General features: G+C 40.6%; 1 protein-coding gene across 2 annotated transcripts; it reads left to right on the top strand.

Annotated features, from left to right (window-relative positions):
• On the top strand, positions 1-22,472 carry CUNH2orf74 (chromosome unknown C2orf74 homolog). Of its 2 annotated transcripts, XM_077766210.1 has the most exons (5): positions 20,223-20,379; positions 20,473-20,666; positions 20,905-21,018; positions 21,121-21,310; positions 22,086-22,471. In XM_077766210.1, the coding sequence occupies exons 2-5, from the start codon at positions 20,551-20,553 to the stop codon at positions 22,257-22,259; spliced, it is 594 nt and encodes a 197-aa protein (XP_077622336.1). In that variant the 5' UTR covers positions 20,223-20,379; positions 20,473-20,550; the 3' UTR covers positions 22,260-22,471. The 2 variants fall into 2 exon arrangements, with proteins under 2 accessions (XP_077622337.1, XP_077622336.1); XM_077766211.1 differs by lacking the exons at positions 20,223-20,379; positions 20,473-20,666 and adding an exon at positions 1-73 and having other exon boundaries at positions 22,086-22,472.

The following is a 22,472-nucleotide window of genomic DNA, read 5'->3' as shown; positions in this document are numbered from 1 at the left end:
TTCCGTTGAAGCGGTCGCAGAATGTTCGTGGATCTCTCTTCGGCCGGATTCCAGCCTCGTGGATGAAAGGTTGGTATGTTCATTTTCATGACTTTTTTTTTCTTGCATCACTTTTTACGGATATAAATGTATTAAATATTCGTTGTAAAATATTTAACAATCAGCAACCTAATAGAAAAATAGGCTCTCAACCTAAATTTGTCAGGAGGCAAAAATTACGCAAAAATGTTTATTTGGGGGGCGCCTGGGTGGCTCAGTTGGTTAAGCGTCCAATGTCGGCTCAGGTCATGATCTCACGGTTCGTGGGCTCAAGCCCTGCGTCGGGCTCTGTGCTGACAACTCAGAGCCTGGAGCCTGTTTCGGATTCTGTGGCTCCCTCTCTCTCTGACCCTCCCCTGTTCACGCTGTCTCTCTCTCTCAGGAAAAACAAAAACAAAAACATTTAAAAAATGTTTACTTGGGAGCAAAGAATTGCAAATTCAGGGTACATAGATTTCAGCAGCGACCCAAATCTTGTCCCATCGGGGAGCAAAATTAAGGGGTTTTTAACTTTTTAATTATTTTTTAATGGTGTGTAGTTGACACACAATGTTACATTAGCTTTCAGGTGTAGTGATCTGACGACAAGTTTATAGTTATACTGTGCTCACCGCAAGTATAGCTACTGTCTGTCACCAAAAGTCAGCAGTTTTAAAGACAAAAAGGGAATGCTTGCATAGATTGTTTACAAAGAATTTTGATTGGTGTTGATGGCAGAAAACTAATCTTTGCTCAACATAATTGGTTGCCTAGGCTATCACTAAGCAAAAGTCTGTTACTGTAGCAAGTTGCGGTTGTTGGTGCAGATTCCTTGAAGAGTATGCAGTTTGGCCCAGTTAAAATATTCTTGGTTCCACCCCCTGAGCATGTGCATAAGGTCCACTCCTTTTTTTATTTTTTAATGTTTATTTTTGAGAGAAAGAGACAGAGAGCGCGAGTTGGGGAGGGCCAGAGAGCGAAGGAGACACAGAATCCAAAGCAGGTTCCAAACCCTGAGCCTATTCTGGGGCTCAAACTCATGAACTGGGAGATCATGACCTGAGCTGAAGTCGTGGGCTTAACCAACTGAGCCACCCAGGCACCCCAAGATCCACTCCTTAATGGCCACCTAGCTCCATTTAAAAACCCTTTGATGCAAGTGAGTATTTCATTTCATCTTTCACAAGGCAAAGGACTGGGGAACAAAGAGTTCATAGAAAAATAATTACCAACACATACGAAAAGGTACCTTAGGGTCAGTTGTAATAAGAGATAGCAAATTAGAACTACACTGAGGTAGTATTTCTTACTCATCAGATTGACAAACAAACATTTTGCAATATGCTCAGTCTAGGAAGATGGGGGAAACAGGTGTTTTATAGTGCTAATGAGAGCAGAATGTCACAACCCTCTTGTGTTATCAAAACCACCGCCGCCTTTTACACTTTGATCCAACAATCCCACGTTGAGGAATTATTCCTATAGATACACTTGCTTATGTATGAAATGATGTATGAAGTTGTTGTAATAGCAAAAAATTGGGAACTATCAAAGTGTCCATCAGAGGACTGATTTTTAAAAAACGATGGTACTGTTGACTAAGGAAGAATTCACTGAAAATTAAAGCAAACAGACTTTTATTTGGGCAGTTAGAATTGCAATTCAGGAGCTACAGATTCAGGTTGAAACCTGGATAGTGTTCTGAGAAAGACAAAGAGAGGGCAGAGTTGTAAGGTGAAAGGTCATGAGTGTTGTTCTCAGCTATAAAGGTTTGTTTAAGTTTATTTATTTATATTTAGAGAGAGGTGGAAGAGGAGCAGACGGGGAGAGAGAGAATCCCAAGCAGGCTCCACACTCAGCACGGAGCCCGATGCAGGGATGGAACCCACAGCCCTGGGATCAAGACTTGAGTAGAAATCAAGAGTCAGATGCTTAACCAACTGAGCTACATGAGCCCTCCAGTGCAGTTCTAATTTAGCTTTTCTCTGCAAAACAGGATTGAAGTTAGGTTACCTGGAATTGGTTGAGTTAATATGCAAATGAGAGATTGAAACTTATTAAACTTTTTTTTTTTTTAAATTGTATTTATTTTGAGAGAGAAAAAGAGAAAGTCTGAGTTGAGGTGGGGCAGAGAGAGGGAGAGAGAAAGAATCCCAAACAGGCTCTGTACCATCAGCACAGAGCTTGATGCTAGGCCCAAACTCATGAACCATAGGATCATGACCTGAGGAGAAATCAGGAGTTGAATGCCTAACCAGCTGAGCCACCCAGGCACCACATAAACTGACTTGTTTCCTTTCTAAGTGAATAATTCAGAAAATCTAGTTGCCATGGTGAGGAGGGGGGGTTAAGTTCAGGCTGAAGATGACAGCTGATGGCTTGAAAAGTTCAAAAGGTTTATAGTTTCCTTCAGTGAGTGCATTAATTCCTCCCCTTTTAAGGTCCTCTGACCACATTAAAAATTTTTTTTTATGTTTATTTGTTTTTGAGACAGAGAGAAACAGAGAATGAGCAGGGGAGGGACAGAGAGAGAGGGAGACACAGAATCTGAAGCAGGCTAAAGGCTCTGAGCTGTCAGCACAGAGCCCGAAGCGGGGCTGGAACCCACAAGCCATACGGTCATGATCGAAGCCAAAGTCAAATGCTTAACCGACTGGGCCACCTAGGCCCCCAACAGATGTATGTACTTTTCACACCTTACTTGTTTCAATCTTAAAAAATATATTTTAATTTAATTTTGATTTATGTTATTCAAATGCTTCAGAAATATGGATGAAAGCTTTTTCTTTTAAATCAAAAGCTTTTGGTCTGATATAATTATATTTTTAAATTTATCCACTATGTGTACAGACGCGGGGCTCAAACCCACGAACTGTGAGATCATGCCCTGAGCTGAAGTCGGACGCTCAACCTGCTGAGCCACCTAGGTGCCCCACTTTATTATAGTTTTCAGTGCTCTGCCAAAGTTGTCTTTTATCCTTAAACATACTAAGAATTGTATGGGTGGCCACCTAGGTGGCCCAGTCAATTAAGCCTTTGACTCTTGATTTTAGCTCAGGTCATAATCTCCTGGTTGTGAGATGGAGCCTGCCATGGGGCTCTGCTCTGGACATGGAACCTGCTTAGGATTCCCTCCCCTGATCACACTCTGTCTCTCTCTCTCTCAAAAATAAATAAACAGTAAAAAATTTTTTTAATTTGTTAGCTTTAATATACAGTCCAGCAAATATTAATAACTACAACCCACATAAACAAAGCTTTTGGGGTCTTCAATAATTTTTAATAGTGTAGTTTCTAAGATCAAAAAGTTTGAGAACTATACTCTATATTATTTCATGATACCCCATTATATTATTTCAACATGCTCCGTTTATTTTGGCCGTTCTCAAACTGTGGACATTTAGTTTGTTTCCAAATATTTGATATTGTAGAGAATACTGTAAAGAAAATCTTAGGTATCTTAAAAGCTTTGTTAGGCACAATTTCAAATATACACAAATATACACAAAAGCAGAGAGAAAAAATGATACTAATGTCCGTATCACCCAGATTCAACAGTTGTCAACATATGGATAATCATATTTCATCCAAACGTTCCATTTCCTCCACGAAGATTATTTTTAAAACCATCCCAGGTTTTGGCCCCTGGGCGACTCAGTGAGTTAACTCAGTCCGTTAAGTGTCTCACTTTGGCTCAGGTAATGATCTTGCACTTCGTGGCTTTGAACCTCACATTGGGCTCTGTGCTGACAGCTCAGAGCCTGGATCCTGCTTCAGATTCTGTGTCTCCCTCTCTCTCTGTTCCACCCGCCCTCCCTCAAAAATAAATAAATGTTTAAAAAAAATTTTTTTTAACCAGCCCAGGTTTTAATTTAATCTATAAATATTCCTGTGTATTTCTCTAAAATATAAGAATTTTTTTCAAACATAACTACAGTACTTTATCACACCTAAAAGATATTTTAACATTTCCTTGGTATTAAATAAATGTCTAATCAGTGTTCACACTTCTCTTCATGCCTTATAATTTCTTTTTTTTGTTTGTACCAGGATTTAAATGAAGTTCACATGTTGTACTTGTTTGATAATTATCTTAAATCCCTTTTGATCTGTGGTCTCCCTCTACATCATTTAAAAATTTCCTTTGTTGGGGCACCTGTGTGGCTCCGTCGGTTGAGCGTCCACTTTGGCTCAGGTCATGAGCTCACAGTTTATGAGTTTGAGCACTGCATTGGGCTCTTTGCTGTCAGCTCAGAGCCTAGAACCTGCTTCAGATTCTGTGTCTCCCTCTCTCTCTACCCCACCCCTGCTCACATGCTCTCTGTCTCAAAAATAAACATTTAAAAATTTTTTCTGTATTTCTAGGGACACCTGGATGGTTCAGTTGGTTAAGCATGTGACTCTTGATTTTGGCTCATGTAGTGATCTCAGTTTGTGGGGTTGAGCCCTGAGCTGAGCCCTTGCTGGACATGGAGTCTGCTTGAGATTCTTTCTCTCCCTCTGCCTCTCTCCCAATCTATCAAAAAAATGTTTTTCCTTTATTTCTTATTGTTGATAAAACCAGGTCATTTTCCTACAGTTTCTCTATAACTTGCATTTGGATGATTGCCTCACGTGTTCCTCTGTCCCTTATATTTCCTGTAAACTGGCAGTTAGATCTAGAGACTTGCTCAGATTGAGATTTTTCAAGAGGCTAGACTAAGACTACTTTCTAGGTGTTGGTGTGTAATTCCATCAGAAGACATTTGGTGTCTGCTTGTCTCTTTTTGTGTGATGTTAACAGCAAAATCCGTTGATGCATCAGGAACTGCAAGATGTTATTAGTCAATTTCTGTTTCTTATTGGAAACTCCTTTGTGAAAAGAAATTTGTCATTGTTTCATTATCCTGAGATAGAGATTATAAGAGAAAAAAAGAAAAATGTCTGATCCCCCTCCCCTTTATTAGTTTTTATTTTAGAGAGAGAGAGAGTGAGCAGAGGAGGGCCAGAAAGAGAGAGGGAGACAGAGGATCTGAAGCAGTTCTGCAGACTCTGCACTGTGCACAGCCTGATGCAGGGCTTGAACTCACAAGCCAAGAGATCATAACCTAAACGAAAATGGGATACTTCACTGACTGAGACACCCAGGCTCCCCACCTTTATTTACTGGTTTTAAAGATAATGGGTCGGCTCCCTAGCATCCTCCCAAGGTGAATAAGGAGGTTTTGTTTCATGTTGTTTAAAAGGGTGGACCTTTTAAGGGTTGCTGTAGATAGGGAGCAAGAGGGATTCATACATTGTTTGTGGGAGTATAAACTGATATAACCACTTTGGAGATCTACCTATGATTTGTCCAAACCATTCTCTATAGCCGACGTGAGTGCTATATCCACCAACAGATATGTATAAAAATGTTCATAGGAGCACTATTTTAATACCCACAAAGTAGAAATAACCCAAATGTTTATCAACAGTAGAATGGATAAATAAATTGAGGCATAATCAGATAATGGAATATACATATAAAAGAAAAAGACAAGATATTGTCATATACAACAACAGGTGAACTTCAGATGTCACATGTCACATTGAACAAAAGAAGCCCTCCACACAAAAATACATACTGTCTTATTCCATTTATATGGGATTCAAGGAAAGGCAAAGCTAATTGATAGTGATAGAGGTCAGAATAATGGCCATCTTTGACAGACACTAGGAGAGAGGATGACGGTTTTGGGGAGTATTGGAAATATTTTTGTAGCTAGAACTTACTATATATAAGTTATGCTTCAACAAAAAGGTTTAATGTTTATTTAAAAAATTTTTTTTACTTTTATTTTTANCTCTGAAATTGGCTCCAGGCTCTGAGCTGGCAGTCAGCACAGAGCCCGACACGGGGCTTGAACCCACAAACCGCGAGATCATGACCTAAGCGAAAGTCGGAAGCTTAACCGACTAAGCCACCCAGGTGCCCCTGTTTATTTATTTTTGAGAGAGAGACAGAATGTGAGCGGGGAAGGACAGAGAGAGAGGAAGACACAGAATCTGAAGCAGGCTCCAGGCTCTGAGCTGTCAACACAGAGCCCGACACAGGGCTCGGACTCACAAACCACGAGATCATGACCTGAGCTGAAGTCAGACACTCAACTGACTGAGTGACCCAGGAGCCCCTTAATGTTTATTTTTGAGAGGGAGGAAGGGGAAGAGAAAGGGAGACAAAATCTGAAGCAGGCTCTTTGCTGTCAGTGCGAAGCCTGATGTGGGGCTTGAACCCACAAACTGTGAGATCATGACCTGAGCCAAAATTGGATGCCCAACTAACTGAGCCACCCAAGCACCCCAATAAAATGTTTTTAAAAAAGGAATACCAAAGTAAGGATATATATCTGTATTGCTTATAAAGGCTTTCTGTTGGAAAACACAAGAAACTAATATCAGTGGTTTGGGGACAGGTGGGTGCTGATGAGGAAATGGCAGAATAGGTCAGGGCAGGTTGGGAGACGTTTTTGCCACAAAACCTTTCCATATTTAAAAATTTTCAAGCTGGGTGAATATATTATTTTTTTAATTGGTTACCTAGTAGAATCTTATTTCCAAATTGATGTATCCTCATGTTTGTCACACGGGTGTCTAATATTTGTTTCCCAGCCTTTCCCTCTTTTTTCTGACAGTCCTGAAATATGACATATGGAACAATTATTGGGAAAACTGACATCATTACTTTACATAAATAATGTTTACTGAAAGTCCTAAACATTGAAAGCTCAAATATTCTACAAAAGACAGTATATTCAAATGTCAAACTATTATGCATATGTTAATTACAGGAAATATTCTGTGTCTCACCCGGTCTGACTGTGGATACCCTGCAAGTTGTGACTGAATTTCCCCATTTGTTCATGATAATAAATGGAGTCAGCTGGAGTAGAGCAATGTTACTTACAACATCTTTTTATTCTCTGTGAGAAATGATTCCTTTTCAGATAGGACTTGTCTTGGTCAAAATGCCAATATTTAGTTGTAGACATCTTTGGAGCATACATGCCCCAGTGAGCAAATCAGTGTCAATCTTCTAAACAGTCCTCTCCCTCTTACTGCCAATGATCCAGTCAGCTTGAAGGGCCCATAGCAAAAGGGGTACTGAGGAAGGAGTCAGAGTGAGAGGAAAAAGTACAGCAAAATTTCTAGAAACAGTCACTGTGAGTGTGATAAATTATAAAGGGAAGGAAATCAGCCCATGTATAAGCCAAAACAAAAAAATGAAAAAAGCCTCTTGTCACATATTTAGTTAAAAATTTAAAAATTATTCTTAGTGTATTACCCACTTGAAGAAGCATGATCTATTTACAAATCTTCAGTGTCATACTTCCCTTTGTTTATTTGAACAAATATCATGAGTTCCCTTCTTTTTTTAAAATTTATTTTGAGAGAAAGAGTGCATGAACAGGGACAGAGAGAGAGAGAGAGAATCCCAAGAAGTTTCCATGCTTAGTGAAGAGCCCGATGTGGCACTAGATCTGAGATTATGACCTCAGCCAAAATCAAGAGGTAGTCACTTAAGCAGCTGAGCCATCCAGGCACCCCTCCAAAGGCAAATGTTAAAGTGGATTTGCATATATTCAGATACAGAAGAAAACCTGTAATTCTGATATGTTAAGAAGTTGGGTTTGGTAATTACCTTTTATGACTCTCTGGGTTGTCTTCAGTCTGCTAAGTGGTTGTTCTGTCCCACTTGGCATAGGCTGGTGCTGTAGTCTGAATGTTTGTGGCCATCCAAAATTGATGTTGAAATGCTAAGGCCTGAGGTGTGCTGTTAGGAGGTGGGACCTGTGGGTGATTAGATGAGAAAGTCAGGGCTCTCATGAATAGGTTTAGTGTCCTTATGAAAGAAGCCCAAGAGGGCACTCTCTCTCCCTCCTTCTATCATATGAGGACATAGCAAAAAGACAGCTGTCTCTGAATCAGGAAGAGGGCCTTTACCAGACATTAAATCTGCCAACACCATGATCTTGGACTTCCAGAACTATGAGAAATAAGTATTTGTTGTTTATAAGCTATGATATTTCTGTTAAAGCATCCCAAACAGACTAAGACAGCTGGGCTCACTCGTTTGGGCTGGAATTTCTAAGACGGCCTTATTCACATGTTCAGTGCCTCATGGGAGCTGGGCCTCTCTAGCTGCAAGGTAAGGCTTCTTCCCTGGCGCCTCAGGATTCCCAGAGAGAGGACCAAGAGGCTGACAGGGCTCTAAAGGGCTAGGCCAGAATCGGCACAGCATTTCTTCTGCTATAGTCTATTGGCCAAAGCAAGTCACTTGAGGAATGACTTCCCCTCTTGGTGGGAGGAGTGGCGTGCATGTACATACTCTACCGCAGTAAGAAAAGTGGGCGATGCAAATCTTGGCTTTCACAATTTAGCTCAGGTTATTTGCTTTTTGAGATGAACAAAATGCCATTTAAGAGACAACAAACTTTGGGAATAATAAGGGTAAAGAGATTAGAAATCGCTATCGGTGGAGGTGCGGGGTGGTGCCTGGGTGGTTTGGTTGTGTGTTCAACTCTTTTTATTTTTTTAATGTTTCTTTCTTTTTTTTTTTTTTTAATGTTTTTTATTTATTTCTGAGAGAGAGAGAGACAGCGTGAGCAGGGGAGGGTCAGAGAGAGAGGGAGACACAGAATCTGAAACAGGCTCCAGGCTCTGAGCTGGCAGTCAGCACAGAGCCCGACGCGGGACTCGAACCCACGAACCGCGAGATCATGACCTAAGCAAAAGTCGGACGCTTAACCGACTAAGCCACCCAGGCGCCCCTGTTTATTTCTTTTTGAGACAGAACAAGTAGGGGAGGGGCAGGGAGAGAGGGAGACAGAGGATCATAAGCAGGCCCTGCACTGTCAGCACAGGGCCCGATGTGGGGCTCAAGCTGAGAACCACGAGCTCATGACCTGAGCTTAAGTCAGACACTTAACCGACTGAGCCACCCAGGTGCCCCAAGTGTCTGACTCTTGATTTCAGCTCAGGTCATGATTCCAGGGTCATAGGATCAAGCCCTGGGTTGGGCTCTGTGCTGAGTTTGGAGTCTGCTTATGATTCTGTCTCCTAGTCCCTCTGCCCCTCTCCCCTACTCGTGTGTGCTCTCTCTTTCTGTCTCTAAAATATAATAAATAAAAATAAAAAATTTTCTAAAGAAATCATTTTGGGGGAATTTTCTGCTTGAAGGAAGTTGCTGACTAGCCACCTTGAGGTGTGGAGGAGAGAAAAGAGAGGGAGGGAGACAATTTCTGAAAGGAGGGTTTAGCAATGTATTTCTCTTAAAACACACAGAGAAGGGAGAGAGTATTCCCCATCTGAAGACTTACTAAGGGAATAGAATTCAAATCCTGGCAAATATTCTTGGTGTATTAGCTTCCCTGCCTCTCCGTCCAGCATGGCAGAAGCAACAGGGATTGGAGGGGGGATGGGAGTCCAAACCCTTTCCTGTCCAGACCATGTCCCCTGACAGTTCTGTGTAAAGGGTTTACTGAANCAAGGAAAAGGTTTAAAAAAAAAAAAAAAAAGACCCCTTCTATAGGCATCCTAGTCTTGCTTTCTTGTCTTGAGATCCACCTTTTACTCCCTCCTCTCAAAGAAAGCACTCCATCTTTGATCCTTCCCAGTGGACATCTTTACACACACACACACACACACACACACACACACACACACACACCCATGTGTGGGTAAGAAATGGAGCTTTCACAGACAATGAGCCTGTCACTGTCTCCTCCTCAGAGAACCAGCAGGTGTTGTGAAATTACCATCTTCTTTTACCCTATTAAACCAGATTAAATTATTTTTTTAAATTTTTAAATGTTTTTTAAAATGTATTTCTGAGAGAGAGAGAGGGAGATACAGAATCTGAAGTAGGCTCCAGGCTCTGAGCTAGCTGTCAGCACCGAGCCCGACGCAGGGCTGGAACCCACGAACTGTGAGATCATGGCCTGAGCTGAAGTTGGATGCTTAACCAACTGAGCCACCCAGGCCCCCCTAAACCAGATTAAATTCTTAATAACAATAGCAATAACAAGATTGTCACTTTCTGTGTGACCAACGCCATTGCAAGCACATCAGTATTATGCACTTAAATCTCACACCAATCCTATAGGAACAGATATTATCCCTATCCTTGATGTGAGGACAGTGAAGCACAGAGAGGTTATGTAACTTCTCCAAGGTCACTCGGGTAGTCAGGAGAAAAACGGATTCATGTCCTGATAATTCTCAGAGCCATACTCATGAACCTGAACCATGCAGCCTCTCTCTTGCAAGGCTTCCTCTCCTATCACCTTCTCTGTAAGGAAGCCAGCAGTTGACAAACTCATCCTTCTGGTAAGGGTAAGCCTCTGAGCATGTAAGCACTGTTTTCTTCTAGTTGTGTATGTGTAAGAAGTTAGGAAGGATAATTTTGTTAGCAATGGCTGTTTCTGGGTGATGGAATAAAGGGCAACTTAGTTACCTTTTAAAATATGTATTTTTATATAATGTATATTTCCTCAGGGATTTTTTAGAACCCTTCTCCCTACCCTCGCCCACAGTCTTTCTTGCTCTTTTTTAGCCCCTAACCTCCTGGGACTAACAGGAGCACAGATGAGCTTCAAGAACAAGGTATAACTTGAAAACATTGCTTCAGATACAAAGTATATCCACAACACCCTGATTTATTGGACACCACTGTGTAGAACAAACTTGTCTCTTCTCCAACTCTAAGTATGACACCTGGATCTGTATTAACGAGGAACAAGGTTCTTTTTGGGGAAGGAGTGTGGTTTTCTCTGGGGTGGCAAGTAATTGAACCTATATGTAGGAGGGTGGATGTCTCAGGGCCATAATGCATGCCTTGTGTCGTGGTTTCCACAGTCCTGGGTGCTCTAATCTTCCCGCAGACCACTGTGTGTGCCAGAGCCCAGGTCCACAGCTGCCTGAGGTGCCTCTGAAAGTATCTGTGAAAGATTCCTTCAGCACTAAAAAAAGAAAAAAGAAAGAAAGATGAAACAAAATGGTAGTCGTTCCATCTATCTTCACATGTGTGAGGCTCCCTGGTCCAAAGTAGAGTGTGTGCAACTGATTCCTGGAAATAGAGGCCTGTGGACTTTATGGGCCAAGTGGTTGGGCTTTCCAGTGGGGCAACCCAAAAGAAGGGTCTCAAGGGTAATGTTCATGAAGGCAGATTTAAGTCACTGGATGAGTGGCTTAGAGGTTAGCCCCTCTTAGGCCAGAGTTGGAGGCGATGTGCTTTCCTGACACTAAGTAGGAGATATATACAGCACTGGGTCTTGACAGAGATCTCAGGAAGAATGCTATAGCAAGTCATGGACATTCTCCTTAGGGGCAGGTGTTAGGGGTTGATTAAGTTGTCCTTTTGGGATAGCTCTTAGTTTTAACAAGAGTGAAAAAAATAAAATTTAGCCACATTCTTTGACCTAAATTCTGGGCCGTAGGAGATCTAAGACTTAGGGTGGAGGTACATCAGGCTTCTTTTTTCTTTTTTTTTTTTTTTTAGATTCTAGAGAGGTCTTTGTTTTCCAGACATATTAAGAGTACCTCCAAGAAAAGCATAGCTGACTTTAATACATAAACCCCCATTCATAAGAACCCTAGTTCTTAAAGATACCTTATTGACCTTTACAGTAAATGGAAGCCATGGTGAGTCACGTATTGAAAGGATCATCTCGTGATGCTGAGAGGGAAAATGGATCCACCTGGATAGATCCACATAGAGACAGATCGATACTTCCTATAGAGTCTTGTTGGTCCTCCTTCTATGTATTCCATCACCAAAGCTATGATCTGGGTTCTATTATGTGAAGTCAGTAAGGTGTGGCCACAGAGCTCGATGTGGGGCTCCAACCCACAAAAGCATGAGATCATGACNTAAGCACTGTTTTCTTCTAGTTGTGTATGTGTAAGAAGTTAGGAAGGATAATTTTGTTAGCAATGGCTGTTTCTGGGTGATGGAATAAAGGGCAACTTAGTTACCTTTTTAAAATATGTATTTTTATATAATATATATTTCCTCAGGGATTTTTTAGAACCCTTCTCCCCNCACAAAAGCATGAGATCATGACCTGAGCTGAAATCGAGTCGGACACTTAACCAACTGAGCCACCCAGGCTCCCCTAGTCTGAACGATTTCTATGGGCTCTAAGCTATAGGGATGGTTTCTTGTTGCTTAGTGCCTGGCCCTGGGATGATTAAGGCAGAATAATACTGCCTTTTGCAGTGCATAGGCCAGATAAAGGAGGTATGGCTCTGGATTGGTTAGCTTGCAGATCAAAGACATGCTCCCAGCTGAGCCCCTTGCTCTTTCTAAGCATTGGCTAGCCCCAGGATAGGTAGCCTCCCCAGCCAGGAAGGCTTTTCTTATCAAAGGTATCAAAACATCATAGTATACAGGAAATAAAAAATATAAACACCACAGGCTATTGCTGCATAACAAATGATCCTAAATTTAGCAGCTTAATATAAACATTATCTCATAGATTCTGTGAGTCAGGATTTCAGGAATGGTTTCTATTGGTGATTTTGGTTCAGGGTCTGTCTGGCGGAGATGTTGTAGTGGAGATGTTGGTCTACGGTAATCTAAAGGGTCAGCTGGAGGAAGATCAGTTTCTACGTCCATTCACAGGAATATTGGCAAGAAGATTTTTCCCTTGTTAATGATTGGAAGGAAGATTCAGTTCCTCATCACATGGCCCCATCCATAGGCTGCTTCACTGCCCCTACAACATGGCAGCTGTCTTTCCCCAAACAACCCAAGAGGATTGGATTGGATCCCCCAAGGGGATCTAAGAGAAGAAAAGGCAAAGAGGAAGTCATCCTGCATTTTATCACCTATTCTCAGAGCTCACCGGTCCTCACTTCTACATTTAAAAATATGTGTGTTCCTTTAAAGAAAATGTGGAATAAAAAAATGTGCTCAAATTCCAGTAGTGGGTCATCCTACAAAATATACAGCATACCTGATTAGTGCTCCTAAAAACTCTTAAGGTCATCAAAAGTCTGAGAAACTGTCACAGCCAAAAAGAGTCCAAGGAAGTAAGACAACTGATTGTAATTAAATATCCTGGATTGGGGCACTGGGTGGCTCAGCCAGTTAAGGGTCCGACTTCAGCTCAGGTCATGATCTCCCGGTCTGTGAGTTTGAGCCCCGCATCGGGCTGTGTGCTGACAGCTCAGAGCCTGGAGCCTGCTTCAGATTCTGTATCTCCCTCTGTCTCTCTCTACCCCTCCCCCACTCACACTCTGTCTTTGTCTCTCAAAAATGAGTAAACGTTTAAGAAAAAAAAAATATCCTGGATAGAATCCTGGACTATAAGTAGACATTAGATAAAAACTAGTAAAAACTAAGATAAAAACTAAGGAAATCTGAATAAACTATGAACTTTAGTCTATAATAATGTATTGATATTGGTTCATTAATAATAATGTACCATACTAATGTAACGTGTTAATTATCAACTAGGTGTGAGGTATATGAGAACTCTCTGTACTATCTTTTGAATTTTTCTGAAAATCTAAAAATGTTCTTTAAAAAGGCTCCTAAAACTAATAGGTGTTTTTGCTCAATACCAACCAGAACCTTATACAGAGAGGAAAACCTCTCTCTGAGCATTGGCTTATCAATGATGTGCTGTAAACATTTTTGCTTTGAGCTTGAAAAGGTAACAGAAAAATTAAAAGTGATTAATCAGATTTAAGTAAGCTTCTAAAAAGTTAAATTGCTCAAATGGCAGAGTTGGGATTATTAGGTTTCTTTTCATTCAAACAGAGTAGTAAAAGCTGTTGAGATCAGAAAGACTTGATGTTTGCAAGAGGAACTTTAACTTCTAAGCCTAAGACAAAAATCAGAGAAAAAAATGCTTTTATAAGAAATAGTTCTTTTTTCTGAAACATGTTTCTTTTTTCTTTTTAGAGAGAAAGCTACATGAGTGGGAGAAAGGAGCGGGGGCAGAGGGCAGGGGGGGAGAGAGAGAGAGAGAGAGAGAGAGAGAGATTGATTTTCAAGCAGGCTCCATGCTCAGGAGGGCACACAGTTTCACAACTGAGAGATCATGACCTGAACCAAAATCAAGAGTCAGACACTTAACTGACACTTAACTGACTGCACCACCCAGGTGCCCTAAAAACATGTTTCTTAAAATTTAAGTCACATCACCAAGGCGTGTTTTGTTCTGACTTTTTCCCAAAAGGAAAGAAAGAAACAAAACTGACAGGCTCTTCAGATGATTATGATTCCCCTTTTAAGACAAATTATGTAAAAAAATCAAAGTGGGTTTTTAAAAAATGTTCATCCATTTATTTTGAGAGAGAGTGAAAGCAAGGGGAGAAGCAGAGAGACAGGAAGAGGGAGAATCTCAAGCACGCTCTGTGCTGTCAGTGCAGAGCCCAATGAGAGGTTCTCTGTGAGATCATGACCTGGGCCAAAATCAAGAGTTGGGCATTTAACCAACTGAGCCCCCCAAAAATTCAAAGTGTTTTTAACAGTTTTCTAAACCTAAAGTAGAAATTGCTTTTGCCTCAACTAAGATTAATAGAAGACTGAACCCAAGAAATTATAAATAAGGTATAAAAAAAGGGAATAAATAGAAGTTAAGATATTTGGAGCCCAAAAACAGTGAAGCAAAATGGATGAAATGTAAAATAAAAGAGCCAGAAACCAATTAACTTTTGAAAATAAAAGATACTGTTTATAAAGGCAGTAAAATGTCCAATAATAAGAAAATAATTGTAATGCTTTTATAAATTGGAGAAATGTGTACATATTTAAAAAATCATCTTAAAAAACTTTTAAGCTTATTTATTTTGAGAGAGCACACATGGGGGAGGGACAGAGAGAGAAGGAGAGGGAGAGAATCCCAAGCAGGCACTGCACTGTGAGCGTAGAGCCTTATGCAGGGCTCAAACTCATGAACCTGTGAGATCCTGACCTGAGCTGAAAACAAGAGTCAGATGCTTAACCTACTGAGCCACCTGGGGGCCCCCTAAAAAAAATAATCTTTTTGAAGATTATTGGAAGACATTGGGGAAATGTTTATAATTAAAATGGTAAGTTTAACAGAGTACATCTATAGTGATTCTGATTTTTTAAGTTATAAAAATATATATGTGTTTCCTCAAAATGTTAACCATATGACTCAGTAATCCCGTGCTTATGCATATATCCAAAAGAAATGAAGACTTGTGTCTCTATAAATACACATGAATGTTCATAGTAGCAGTATTCACAATAGAGTAGAAACAAGCCAAATGTTCATCAACTGATGGAGAAAACAAAATTTGATGTATTCGTCAAATGCATTATTTGGCAATGAAAAGGAATGCCATATTGTTACATGCTACAACATGAATCTTTTTTCTTTTTCAATTTTTTAACATTTTTTAAAATTTATTATTGAGAGACAGAGACCGAGCATGATCCTGGGACAGGCAGAGAGAGGGGGAGACACAAAATCAGATGGAAGTTCCAGGCTTTGAGCTGTCAGCACAGAGCCCAACATAGGGCTAGAACTCACAAACCGCTAGATCATGACCTGAGCTGAAGGCAGATGCTTAACCAACTGAGCCACCCAGGTACCCCCAGTATGGATGAATCTTGAAAACATTATGCTATGTTGAAAGAGGCCAGACACAAAAGGCCACATAATGTATGATTCCATTTATATGGAGTTTTGAGAATAGACAAATCAATAGAAACACAATAGATCGGGGGCACTGGACTGGCTCACTCAGTTGAGCATGCAACTCTTGAGCTAGGGGTTGTGAGTCTGAGCCCCATGTTGAGTGTAGAGATTACTTAAAACCTTAAAAAAGCAATAGATTAGTGGTTGCCAGGAACTGGGGAGAAGGGCAATTGGGACTGACTGCTAACGGGCAAGGGGTTTCTTTTGGGGATGATAAAAAGGTTCTAAAATTATATTGAGGGAGTTGTACAACCATCAGTACGTATAATACAAAATATCAGTATACTTCAACAGTTTTTATTTCTAGATGTTGGAATTAATATTAGATTTTATTTTCCTTTTTTTGGTATTTTCCAAATTTTCTGCAAAAAACATAAATGTTATTTAAAGCAGTTACTGGGGTGACTTGATGGTTCAGTTAAGTGTCTGACTTTGGCTCAGGTCATGATCTCGCAGTTCATGAGTTTGAGCCCTGCATCAACCTTGGAGCCTGGAGCCTGCTTCAGATTTTATCTCCCTCTGTGTCTGCCGCTCCCTGAGTCTCACTTTGTCTCTGTCCCTCAAAAATAAACATTAAAATTTTTTTTTTTAACAAATAGAGAGTTGTTCAATCATTTTTAATCCAGGTGTAATCTCTGGTTAGGTGTTTGTCCTTAAATTGCCACTGATCTGCAACAAAATACAGAAATTAAAAGTAAATACCTAGAAACTTTTAATAACGATTTTACATTGCCGTAACTTCCAAACATATGATCACTCTAATACTTCGGTTTTGCACAAGTCCTCAGTGGATTGTGAGAAAACATTGAAACCTGCTTCTTTGCCACAGATAGAGAAGCTCTGCCCTAGAAAACTCCTGATGGTTTTTATCAGAAGTGTTTAGATCAAAGGCTATGAGTACAGAGGTTGAAGAAAGCAAATAAAAACTACAACAGATTAAAACAAAATATATAAGGGGGTGCCTGAGTGGTTCAGTCGGTTAAGCGTCTGACTTCAGCTCAGGTCATGATATCACGGTTTGTGGGTTCGAGCCCTCCTTCAGGCTCTGTGCTGACAGCTAGCTCAGAGCCTGGAGCCTGTCTTCAGATTCTGTGTCTCCCTCTCTCTCTGACCCTCCCCTGCTCACACAGTCTCTCTCTCTCTCAGAAATAAATAAAACATTAAAAAATTTTTTTAAATAAAATATATAAGAACCCATAACAGTACAAATGATTACAGCAAATTATGTCTTTTGAAAGAAATAGAAGCAAAAACTTCTATTACTGCCTGAACAAAATCAATTGAACAGAAAAACAACTCATGTGTTCCAGTTAGACAGCAGAGTTGGGTTTGGCTTCACCTCCTACAGCAGCATCCCCAGATAGAGACAGTGTTCTCATCTTTTCAAATTCAAGCTTCCAAAATAAAACACAAAGCAAGTCCCCTTTTGCCTCTTGATAATGATTCCCACTTGTTACGGGTGCTGGGTTGTCACAGGGGTGGGACCAATGTAATGTGCAAAAGGCTTGGTCTATGCACACCCTGGGGGAAACTTGCTCTTCTGAGGTGGACTGGAATGTCCTCTTACCTCTCCCCTGAGTTGGAATCACAAGGTCAAAAAGTCTCCCAGGTTGGAGGCCGCCTGGGTTACTTGGGGCGTTTCAGGTCACATCATGATTTCACGATTTATAAATTCAAAACCCAAGTTAGGGTCTGCACTCATGACGTGGAACCTGCTTGCGATTCTCTTTCTCTCTCTCTCTGTCTCTCTCTCCCTCTCTGTCTCTGCCCATTCCTCGCTTGGCTATTATGAATAATGCTGCCATGGAATGGGTGTGCAAATATCTGTTCCAGTCCCTGTTTTCACTTTTCTTGTGACTATACCCAGAAATGAAATTGCTGGATAATATGGAACTCTGTATTTAATTTTCTGAGGAAGTGCCATGTTCTTTCCCATGGTGACTGCACCATTTCATATTTCCACCAACAATGCACAAGGGTTCCCACTTCTCCACATTCTTACTAACACTTGTTATTTTCTTTTTCTTTCTTTTTTTTAAAGTAATACCTTTATTAATGGGTGTGAAGTGGTTATTTCATTGCAGTTTTGATTTGTTCCTTAATGATTAGTGATGTTGAACATCTTTTTGTGTGCTTATTGTCCATTTGCATATCTTCTTTGGAGAAATGTCTATTCAGGTCCTTTGTCCATTTTTGAATTGGGTTGTTTGTTGTTGAGTTGTAGGAGTTCTTTATTTATTGTGAATATTAATCCATTATTAGATATGTGATTTGCAAATATATTCTCATCACTGAGTATGATGTTAGCTGTGGGGTTCCTATATATGAGCTCGATTATGTTTGAGTAGGCTCCTTCTGTTCCTAGTTTAGTGTTTTTCATCATGAAAAGGATGTTAAATTACGTCAGATGCCTTTCCTCAATCGAGATGGTCGTGTATTTTTTTCCCCTTCATTCTGTTAATGTGTATTACATTGATTCTGTTGAACCATCCTTGTATTCCAGGAATAAATTCCACTTTGTTGCAGCATATGGTCCTTTCAATATGCTGCTGAATTCAGTTTGCTAATACTTTATTGAGGATTTCTGCTTCAGTGTTCATGAGGGAGATCGGTCTTTAGGTTTCTTTTTTTGTGTTGTCTTTGCCTTTGGAATCAGGATAATGCTGGCCTCACGCAATGAGTTAGGAAGTATAACCTTTTCTTCAGTTGTTTGGAAGAGTTTGAAAGATATTGGTTAGTTCTTCTTTAAATGCTTAATAGAATTCTCCAGTGAAGCCATCTGGTCCAGGGCTTTTCTTTGTTCTAAGGTTTTGATTATCGATTCAGTCTCATTATTATATTCTATTCAGATTTTCTATATCTTCACAATTCTGTTTGGTTGTGTTTCTAGGAATTTTTCCATTTTATCTGGATTATTCAGTTTGTCAGCATATAATTTTCATAATACTCTTAGAATATTTTCAATTTATGTAGAATTGGTAGTAGTTTCCCACCATGTATAATTTTTGAGCACACACTCATGTGCAAGGTGCCCTTGATTAGGTTCTGGACTCCATCTTCAAGTATCATGGCATCACAAACTCCTAGCCCAGTGTACTTAAAAATGTGATTTAGGGACCAAAGTTGGATAACCTTCCACTTTTCAGAATTATATATATAAACTTAATATTGATATCCAGGTCACATGCAATGAATGAAAACCCTTATGATAGTCTCATCAGCCCTTGTTGCTGAAAGTCTCTGGTCTCAGACTGTATCTGGTATAAAGTCTTGGAGGCGGGAACAACTAGCAGCAGTGCCGTCTGGTCCAGCACTGCTCATGGCACCACACACACCCAAACCCAGTGTAGGGGTGGGGCCCCTTTTTCCTTTCCATTCAGTGTGATATCCACTTGTAGCTGACGCAAGGCACACTAGTCTTAATGATGTAGTTTGATGTGTTTTTACATAAGTCTAGATGTGTGTAACCAATAGTACATCTAAAATATTCCCATTTCCCAGGAAAATCCTTTATGTGTATATGAGACATGGGAAGATCTGGGCTCTTACAGTCTCAGTCTGGCAGCAGTGTAGAGTAAGGAGAGTGATATGGGCTCTGAGTCTTTTATCTGTGAGTCTTGATGCAGGAAGCATCAATTCTCACTGCCAGGAATGGCCCAGATATTCTCATGTTCTAGAAATCAGGCTTGGCATGAACCCTCCAACCAGCTCTATTTGTACTCACACACACACCACATACACACATACTACATCTGCTGGACAGACACATCCATTCAATGTTTATGGGATTTGCAGATCCTGACTTGGTGGAGTATCCAGTGATAAAAAAGCCATAGTCCTTGCCCTTCTGAAGGAAAGCCAGTGTTGATACAGCCCAGAGATCCCCAAGGGCTCATTTTTCTGACTTTTTTAGATGTGGTTGGCAGCATCTGCCATATTCCTTTGTACCTTCCTTTGCTTGTCAGAAAACCCTAGCTCTTCTCTGTTGTGGGCATCACTCTCACCTGAAATGAGTTTGGGGGCAGGGTCATCATGACTCTGATCATCTTACTGTGCTCCCGCTTCCTCAGCCATGGCTCCTAGAGCTGCCAGTTTGCTTGTTTGTCCAGAAAGTAGGTCCAGGGATGTGAGATTAGAAAGATACGGGCTATTTAGCCTGGAGAGCACCCATTAGGACATAAGTTGATTACTCTAGAAAGTGATTTTATAAGAAGGAAGTGGGACTGATTGTTCATTGTCTGCGAAAGAAGCGTAAGAGAAACAGGCTCAGGTTAACAAAGGAAAACTGGTGTTCAGAGAGCAGGAAGAAAACCTTTGTCCAAAGCGTGGCCAGGGTGGTGCCACATGGCCTCCACCCCAGTCCTCTGAGAGGAGAGGACAGACTGCAACCCAGAGGAGAGTTTCTTAATTATCCTGACTGGGTAATGGGCAGGGTTGGGCTGGCACTCTGCTCCTGCTAACCAAACGGTTCCGTGATTCTGTGATGTCACTGAAGAGAGAAGAATGGGCAGCTGGACTTGGCTCCAGCTGCTCCAATTCCTCTCCTCCGGATTCTTGATATTTTTGGGGTGAGAGGAGGTGAGCTGAGTGATCCCACGTGTCCCAGCTCAGTCTCCCCTCCAACCACCTGAGCCCCCACCACATTTATGGAGAGAAATTAGCCAGTGTGAGTCAACTTCATCGAAACAAGCAGAGCATCTTTTATGGACGGGATCAAAAGAACAACAATGAAAATAGCCTTGTGTTCTTCTGTTTCTAGAAAACGTAAAGAACAAGAGAACTGCATTCAAACTAAGCTGGAAAAGAGTATTTGCACGATCTGTGACTGTGAGAGTAGATGAGTCTTCTGGCTATTCCTCTGACCTTTGAAATCACCGAAATCACTTTCTTCATCCTCCTCCTAATTTGCTTCATTTGCATCCTCCTTTTATTGGTGGTTTTTTTATATAAATGGTATAAATCCATGTTGATAAATTGGGATCAGATTTCAAGTCACGCTAGCAAATGTATCTAGAAATAATCTAAATCAATTTATGATAAAGCCAGTAACGCTATAGCTATCTACTTTGTCCATTTTGGAATTTTAAAAATTCTAATTTCCTGTTTAAAAGTGATGTTCCAGGCCAAGCATTCAATTCAATTTGAGACCATTCTCCTTTTTCTGAAGTTGTTTTTGCCTGTTTGTTTTCAGTTTCCAAAGCAAGAAAGATGAACAGACAGAAAAACGCCCTTGTACAGATGGTAATGGAGGTGAGGATTGTTTAGCTGCTGATGTGGAGGCAAACATTCCAGGAGACCAAGAAAAGTAAGTCTGTGTCACAGAAGGTGTTAGAAAGCTGTTTTGGGGTGTGGTAAGGGTGGGCTGACATGCATGCATTTTTAAAAATCCTGCTGATTCATTATCTAGGACTCTCCTGACACACAATGTGGACTCGAACACACCCTTGAGGCCTGGCATTCTTGTCCAGAGACGGAGTAAAGAAGCACTGGAAGCACTGGTCACACCCTTAGAAGAGAAAGAAGACATGGAAGAAGAGGAGAAGGACAAAGTAAAAGAGAAGCAAGAGCCTAAGAATGCTGAAGGAAATGCTCAAGAGGTGACAGGTTTTTCTACCCTCAAGGGGCTGTTTAGAATTTGTTTAATTGAAAAGGTGGTAAGGGACTTGGCTAGGACCAATGACGTGGCCTTGCGTGCAACTTAAGTTTTTACCTGAAAGGAGCATCATGTCTGCAGTCATCCAAATTATTCTTCGCTCATCAGTCCATGTTATTAAACCAGTCATAGGTGCCAAATCTAGACACTTTCCCATCCTTCACTCTTATATTTGTGTTGTTCCTAATAGTTCCCCTTCCTTGTGCTTTTCTCAGAATCCTAGGATCTTAGAGCTGGAGGAGTCCTTGGAGATCATCTAGGGATCCAGCCCTCTCATCTTACAAATGAGAAAATGAGATGAATTGCTCAAGGTCATTCCTCCACCACGGCCAAGCTCAGGACCAGACCCCATGTCCCCGTTTTGGTTCCAGGCTCCTTATACAACAGCACAAAATCTTCCCTGGGCCTTCTCAAGCTCCCTGTTGGGGCTCCCTGATAGCAACAGTTCACATCTTCCCTTAACACAAGGCCTAAGCTCAGAGGCAGAACAACAGTGCAGGGGGCTCTTTTGTAACCATAGAAATATGAAAATGAGATCATGATGGATCACTTTCCACTGCTTTCCTGTGTCACTTAGAAACACCTCTTCTGTTTCTCACGAACAATGCTTCTATATTTAATTTGAAATATAAATTAAAAATATAACTTAGATATTTTAAAGAAGGGCTTGTTGCCTTCATAAATCAAGCATTTATACTGTTTGTCCTATTCTTTCACAGGATGATGATTTGCAAAAAACACCTATACCTGTCAACGGAAGTCAATCAGTTGTTGAAAACCACAAAAGACCTTTAAAAGGAGTGACATTTTCTAGGGATGTAATTGTTGTGGACCTTGGGAAGGAATACCCAATACCTCAAAACTACCCTTTAGAACAAAAAGAGAGAAAATGAGCTCAGAAAAGGCTGGGTGAAAGAAGTATAAGCTTAAATGAACAATGAAATAACTGGGGGTACAAGATCATGATGAAACGACAAAGTATGGGGAATTAAGCAGATACAGATAGTATTTAACCTTTGTGCAGAAACAAGTGGGCTACATGCAAAATTCTGTAAGTAAAATACCCAAAGCTTAAATATAGTTTTTTTTAAAACTTGAATCTGAGT

Source organism: Crocuta crocuta, unplaced genomic scaffold, assembly GCF_008692635.1.
Source record: "Crocuta crocuta isolate KB4526 unplaced genomic scaffold, BGI_CrCroc_1.0 scaffold113, whole genome shotgun sequence".
In the NCBI taxonomy this organism is placed as follows: domain Eukaryota; kingdom Metazoa; phylum Chordata; class Mammalia; order Carnivora; family Hyaenidae; genus Crocuta; species Crocuta crocuta.
The sequence above is the reverse complement of the archived record's forward strand: the minus strand, read 5'-3'. Positions and strand labels throughout refer to the sequence as shown.

Bases quoted from the DNA above. Each gene is read 5' to 3' on its own strand.
- CUNH2orf74 (XM_077766210.1), top strand. From the start codon at position 20,551: ATGAGTCTTCTGGCTATTCCTCTGACCTTTGAAATCACCGAAATCACT. The intron at 20,667-20,904 runs GTATAAATCCAT...GTTTGTTTTCAG, and splicing joins GTGGTTTTTTTATATAAATG to TTTCCAAAGCAAGAAAGATG. The intron at 21,311-22,085 runs GTGACAGGTTTT...ATTCTTTCACAG, and splicing joins CTGAAGGAAATGCTCAAGAG to GATGATGATTTGCAAAAAAC.